At 39.9% G+C, this 7,581-nt stretch overlaps 1 protein-coding gene across 1 annotated transcript; it reads right to left on the bottom strand.

The window, feature by feature from the left end:
* Nucleotides 1-581: 581 nt before the first annotated feature.
* On the bottom strand, nucleotides 582-7,364 carry LOC135475442 (uncharacterized). Its single transcript, XM_064755344.1, has 3 exons — nucleotides 7,107-7,364; nucleotides 5,057-5,633; nucleotides 582-2,535 (listed from the first exon to the last, which is right to left on the bottom strand). The coding sequence occupies exons 1-3, from the start codon at nucleotides 7,273-7,275 to the stop codon at nucleotides 2,220-2,222; spliced, it is 1,062 nt and encodes a 353-aa protein (XP_064611414.1). The 5' UTR covers nucleotides 7,276-7,364; the 3' UTR covers nucleotides 582-2,219.
* Nucleotides 7,365-7,581: the final 217 nt, after the last annotated feature.

Genomic DNA, 7,581 nt, shown 5'->3' on the forward strand with positions numbered 1-7,581 from the left:
ACAGTGCCATGCACCTACATCTACGCACACACACAACTGAGATTTGGCGTACACAGTGCCTGCACCCACATCTACACACAATCACAACAGACTTGGCGTACACAGTGCCATGCACCTACATCTACGCACACACACAACTGAGACTTGGCGTACACAGTGCCTGCACCTACATCTACACACAATCACAACAGACTTGGCGTACACAGTGCCATGCACCTACATCTCCGCACATGCACAACTGAGACTTGGCGTACACAGTGCCATGCACCTACATCTACACCCACTCACAACTGAGACTTGGCGTACACAGTGCCTGCACCTACATCTATGCACACGCATAGCTGAGATTTCGTAGTGTCCTGCACCTACATCCATGCACATGCACAGCTGAGATTTCGTAGTGTCCTGAGGCCATTCCAAAATGCTTATTATTTGGTCAGAGAAGTTATTGCACATTTGTTATCGAATAACTTTTATGAGGTGGTCAAAAATTTCTTGGGCCCAAAAGATACCTACAAAATTGTATTTGAAAGTTTGCTTAATTCAGAAATCGCTTTGTGGAATAGGCATAAGGACTTAACATACGACTGTGTGTTCGCCAGATTTGCTAGAGAGATTTAGCACTTCAGATAATCGGGCAGCCTACTGTGGGTGATACGTTATGCTGACTACCAAACTGGATGATCGCTCTCATACACAGGAATGAATTCCGGAAAATATAAATGAATAATGATTTCAAATCCAATTGTCTTTAGCAAATGTATTTAAGTCAATCCACACACGAATATGCATATTGTTATATAGTCATTCATTTGTCAGTTTACATCAGAAAATCCCCGGCCTCCACAAATACACCTCTCAAACAGGTCAACCTAGGAAGAAAAACCATGGTTGATTTAAATGCCTATAATGCAGGAGGTGAAAGTTTGGGTGCTGGTAGTATAGGTCTCAATTTTGACAGCCCAGCACACAATACATATTATGTTCCACTGCAGCACTTCAATAAGCTTAATTTATTCTCATTTATTTACAGTGATGCACAAGTGCACTTATCACAAGTCACAAAACCTGGGGGATAAAATCGTACCATCTTACCTGGTATTATTAAAAATTAATCACAGAATAATCAATAACACACCTGTATACACACTGGGTTATACATAATCCACTGATCAAAGCCACAAATACTCTCTGAACAAACATAACAAAGACATGGTGTAAGTGTGAAACTAGCCCAGAGATAGTGAAGATTTTTGTTTCTCAGAACACTTCATCTTCTACACTGGTTAAATGGAATTAGGCATTATAACTTGTTTGCCATGGCACTTGTGTTTGGAAAGGCTTCATTCATCCAGTCTTAAACATTCCGTCTGCTACCTGTGAAGAGCAGGCTGGTTCTTTAACTGATGCTCTCATTCAACAACAAAAGACAGGTATAAAATCAGGAGCCAGTCAATAATGTTTGGCCATATTTTCCATGTGTGATAAGTTTTCTGAGGTCAAGAAGGTTACTGTGCCTGATTCTGACCTCAAAACAACTGCTGGCAGACATGGCTACATTGTATTGTTTCACACTTCTGGCTTGAACTAGCACTAAAATCTATGCACCTTAGCACTTTGATACTTCAGTATCTCAACACCTCAAAACCTCAGCACCAGACAATTCTGGGTTATGCTATTCACCTATCCAGAGCAACGTATAATTTTCCATTTTCCCATTACCCACTGTTTACGCAGACTTATAGTCACATTTAAGAATCATATTGTTTCAATTTTCATACAAACATGCTGTGAAAAAAACACTTTTTCATGGGTTTGTGTACATAATGTCACTCAGTTCACTGAACATTCTGCAACACCCCTATATGTCAGAGACTCATGCAACAACAACACAAGTCACCAACTGCTGACATGTTACCATGACAATGACACTTCTTGCTGCACATCCATTTTGGGAAGTGCACAACACTGCAAACTTATGTCTTGAATGCAGATTGGGACAGACTATGAATCATGTCCTTGTAACAAAGCAGATATTTCCAAGGATTTTAGGAGTACTACGACTATGCAAAACAGGTGCCACATCAAAAATATTTCACTGTCCACTTTTGATATCATACCAAATCCACACTTTTTACAGACATGCCAAATCAGTTTCAGCAGCACAAAGACCCCCAAGTACATTTACTTGATTTCTAATAACTTGGGAATATTGTCATTTATTTTAATTTTTTATGATGTTTAACACGTTGTTTGGGTATTACAAGAGGCTGCTTCTTTCGTATTTCTCTCTTTCCCTCTTTGTACAGTTCTCTAATGGAGTCTCCTTCTGGTATAGGGTCCAGCCGTCCAGTCCTCCGCATGTAACGAATCACCATGTTGGTACCCCCTATGGTGACAGTATAACGGGCAGGTGTGGCAAGCTTGTACATAAGGTAAGCCATGGCGATGTTCCCCACATTGGGCGACCGGAATGGCTTGATGATGGTCTCACTAATGCCTATATACTCCAACCAGGGCACCACATTTATCCCTCTGTAAAGTAAAAAGTGGACCATTAGAAATCTACTTAACTGCACTGGTAGTGAACACCCACAAATATCATATTTATGTAATTGCTTTAAACCCACTCTGTTAACAGGTATTTATCTAATTGCTGAACACCACAAATATCACTGTTAAGAAGTATTTATGAATTGCTGAACATCCACTAATATCACTCTGTTCACAAATATTTATGTGATTGCTGAACACCCACTAATATCACTCCGCTAACGTGTATTTATGTGATTGCTAAACATCCACATATCTCACCCTGTTAACAAGTATTTATGTAATAGTGGAACGCCCACAAATGTCACCGTGAACAAGTATTTATGTGATTGCTGAACACCCACTAATATCACTCCGCTAACGTGTATTTATGTGATTGCTAAACATCCACATATCTCACCCTGTTAACAAGTATTTATGTAATAGTGGAACGCCCACAAATGTCACCGTGAACAAGTATTTATGTGATTGCTGAACACCCACTAATATCACTCCGCTAACGTGTATTTATGTGATTGCTAAACATCCACATATCTCAACCTGTTAACTAATATCAATCTGTTGACAAGTATTTATGTGACTGCTGAACACCCACTAATATCACTCTGTTTGCAAGTATCTATGTGATAGCTAAACACCCACTAATATCACTCTGATAACAAGTATCTATGTAAAAGCTAAACACCCACAAATATCACTTTGTTAACAAGTATTTATGTCATAGCTAAACACCCACCAATATCACTTACTTAACAAGTATTTACATGATAGCTAAACACCCACTAATATCACTCTGTTAACAAGCATTTATGTGATAGCTAAACACCCACCAATATCACTCTGTTAACAAGTATCTATGTCTATGTGATAGCTAAACACCCACTAATATCACTCTGTTACAAGTATTTATGTAATTGCTGAACACCCACTAATAACACTCTGTTAACAAGTATATATGTGATAGCTAAACACCCACTAATATCACTCTGTTCACAGGTATTTATGTGATAGCTAAACACCCACTAATATCACTCTGTTAACAAGTATCTATGTGATAGCTTAACACTGCTGAGTGTCCGACCCCTCTCTTTCAAGTTGGATACTCGAGCTTCAGGTCTTTTATCCACATTTGTAAGGCAGCATTGTTAATTCAATGATCAAACGCCAATCATCCATGTTCCATTCTTATATGGGCCACAAACACAAGTGGGGAGGAAGACAAGCGATCGGTAGATTCAAGACAATCCTGCAGATATAATACCTCATGCGTTAGGGTGTTGCATGTTCCCCTGTAAATAATGCCACACAACCATCCACTTTAAAAATAGGATAGCATAGTTTGTAAAACACAGCAGGGAAAAACGACATGGTGAGAGTTTTGGGTAGGGAAATGGCAAAGACATATTTTCACTATGTTGATGTTCTGGTATTAATATTTTTGTCTCATTTTTGCTTTTTAAAACAACAGTGTATAGTAAAAAATGACACTGGGAGTTGCAGTGTACAAGCTGTTAGGAAAGCCTGGCTTTATAGGCCAGGGTAGGCATATACTCCAGCTGGGCCAGCTGGCATGTCAATATCACCCCCTGTGAGGGCTTCATGGGAGACTTCTGTGATCTACCCACTTACTTCTTGAGTGTCTCAATTAGCGAGTGTCTGTAATTATAGAGAAGGAATGGTACTGAAGACCAACAAATATCACTAGTCAACAAATAAACCATTTTGTTGTATGTCTGTTTTCTCAAAACAATATATGAGAGTATAAAATCAATAAAATAAACAAATTTTCAAAAACAATTATACAAGCACATATATCTATAATAAATCATCATACTTTGAATTAATGCACACTTTATTTAATTAGAGACATAATGTACACTTTAAGGTGATTTTACACTGCAACTGCTTCATAAAGGAAACCCAGCATGATTATGTTGATTGGTGTTATACGCCATTCTCAAGAATATTTCACTTAAACAACGGCATGCAGCATTATGGTGGGAGGAAACCGAGCAGAGCCCGGAGAAAACCTACAACAATCTGCAGGTTGCTAGCAGACCTTCTCACACATATATCCCCTTTGAAAATAAATATTATTTCTCCAAAAAATTATGTATAAAGCCCGCCGACCCAATGCCAGGGCCTTTTACGTAACTTGAACAGGAATCTGGCAATTTAATTCTCAACGTGATTCTCATAAAACAGAGCTACAGTCATCCAGATTCAGAGTCTCTTGATGTCATCAAAATAATTTATACAAAACCACTAATTCTTCTCAAACTTCCAATTCCCAACAACCAAACCCCTTTGGACAAGTGGACATCAGTGTTTTACAACGCTAATGTTAAGAATCCACTTGAAACAATCCTCAGCTTTTGTGGCCCTAGTTTTTGGTCTAGTTTTGGTCTAGATTGCTGTGGATTTTTCCTATAACAAACCTATGGGAATCCATTTAGATTCTGGTAAAAAAAAACTGATGACAATAAATGTGACACACACTTACTTTGAAGCAGCGTAGTAGAAAGATCCAGACCAGACCAATGAGGTGACCAGGTGAACCCCCACAAGTATCTTGCCATGTTCTTTGTAAGCTTGCTTGAACCGCTGAAAGATGCTTCCTGATGAGCTGGACTCTGCAGGTTTGTCTTTGTCCCCTTTGTCAGAGTCATCATCTCTCTCTCTGTCCTCTGTCTTTGATCTCTGACCCTTGGTGGGTAGATTTGTGTTGTCTCTTCCCCCGGCTGGGGTCCTGTCGCCAGCAGCTGTCCTGTAACCAGCCGTGTGATAGCATGGCCAGGCTGAGGCAGTCACAGGCCCATGCCAGAAGTTGGACTGGAGATCACTGGACACTGCTTTTGTACAACTGCCACCTACAGTTCTGTAACCTGCAGAGTGATAGCATGGCCAGGCTGATGTTGTCACATGGCCGCGCCAATTGTTAGACAAGACATCACCAGTCACACCTAGTATACCACTACCAGAGTTTCTAAATGTCAAATGATGAAGCACAAATCGGCAAGCTTGCAAGTCTTTTGGACTTCCTGGCAGGTTAGAACATAGTAGCCTTACTGATGACGATGCTGCAAGAAAAACATTGATTTTGATTAATCATATAGAGATCTAAGGCAGTTTTTTGACCAGAAATTCTATGACAATTTGGTCGCTTCATGAGGAGGCAAACTATTTAAAAACGAATCAGCCATTATAGGCTCTTCTTTGTCATCCAGGAATGACAATTTTCTTCAATCCCTCGCCCCAAAAGATTCCAACTCCTTTTCTTATACTGCCCTAACGCCGTTGGAGCCTCAGTGCTAACAGTGTTAATTTTGTACTCAACGAAGGTCTGGGCCTTTGTCAGCACTGTTAGCACCAAAACTCCAACGAGGCCAGTATAAGAAAAGGAGTTGGAGTATTTTCATAAGTCAGTCTGATAACTGTGGTGAACGGAAAATGGCTGCGACTTCAGCGAAGGCCATGCCAAGAATTTGGGGCTAGTGTGCCGTTACCAAGTAAAATATATGGGATTTGTGAAGACTAGGGTGCTATTTACACATGTTGATTTCCACATGCCTTTTGAAGTCATTTTTCTCCCACAATCACATACTTTTACTGATTTTTCACTGGCTAAAAATGAATGGAGAGATCTTCAGTTTGCATACAAAGAAAAACAGTGTAAATAAGACGTTCTTCATTCTCAGTCTCTGTCAAGTGACACTGTCATTCATGCGTTTTCTGTGCTCAACTGGCCGGGGTTCATACAATTAAGAAAGTCATTTCATTGTTTGTTTTAAAAATCTCTGGATCTGAACTTTCATCAGGCAGCACCTTTGGTCTACAGATGGATGCTTAAACCACTAGACCACTCAAGTTGTGATAGAAAGTATTTTTTAGATGTGATTAAGATGGATGAACACGGTAATAGTTGAATGTGCATGTACTGTGTCAAATGCTTTTATCACATGGACTACGTCTGAAAAGGGTCACCTCCATACTTGGCCAGCCTCATTCAGGGCAGCATGAATGGTGACGAAATAATTTACACGTGGACAGCACCCTAGTCTTTATAATAGCTAACATACATGGGGGTGTTGTGTGTGCGGGCAAGCCAACATTCTCCTTAAGAATTGCAGGTCCTGTAAACAGAATGTTGGGTGGGATAGCATTTTTGCAGCTCATCCTCCTGCCTGAAGTTCAACTCCAAACATGGCAGATGTTCGCTGAAGTTGTCCGATTTGAAAGTTTAAACTGCTGGATTACTGTTGAAAGATGGTTTACCATTGCTGGCTTTGACATATTACTTTCCAGCGTTTTAGCAAATTGGTGGAGAGCAAACACAAGGCAGGGTTCGGGCCATTTTTTTTAGTGAAATTGTCCGCGTGGAAGTCTATATGAGCGAAGCTTTGCGTTGCGGTTGGACGGTCCAGTTCAGCCTTGGACTACGTTGTGAAAAAGCAGCCTCTTGAATGAGCCAACGTCGGAGAGCACCCCCAGCCTTACCAATTCCAAAGTATCTATAATTACTCCTGTAAGCTATGTCTAATTTCCTTCTTTACCTGTTCTTCGAAATGAGTCCCGTGTATTCGACATGATGTAATATTGACGTCGACTGCCAGTGCCATAAATTTTATCTAGACTTAGATAAATCTCTTGTTTTCCAAGTTTCTTCAATGTTCTGCATAAATTTTTTGTATGTTGTTCGATCACAGCTTTTCGCAGAACCATTTTCTTTGCACGGTATCTTGTCAAACAATCCAGAATATTGTTAAATACGAGAAACCAGCCAATCCATCATTAACACACCGCTACACGTGCCTTTCGTGCTGTTGTTGTTGTTTCTCTCTTGCGGTGCCAAAAATCAATCTCCATCCATTGTACGACATGTCGTAAAATCGGAGATTAGCGCTACGATGATATAAATCTCAGAACCACAACTCATCTGGCTTTCGCCTTTTCCACAACATTTGTAATATTGTTTCAAACAAGTGACTTGAAAGACTGTAGTAGTTTTATTGTTATGTACATAAAGCA

This window comes from Liolophura sinensis, chromosome 9 (genome assembly GCF_032854445.1).
Source record: "Liolophura sinensis isolate JHLJ2023 chromosome 9, CUHK_Ljap_v2, whole genome shotgun sequence".
Lineage (NCBI taxonomy): Eukaryota > Metazoa > Mollusca > Polyplacophora > Chitonida > Chitonidae > Liolophura > Liolophura sinensis.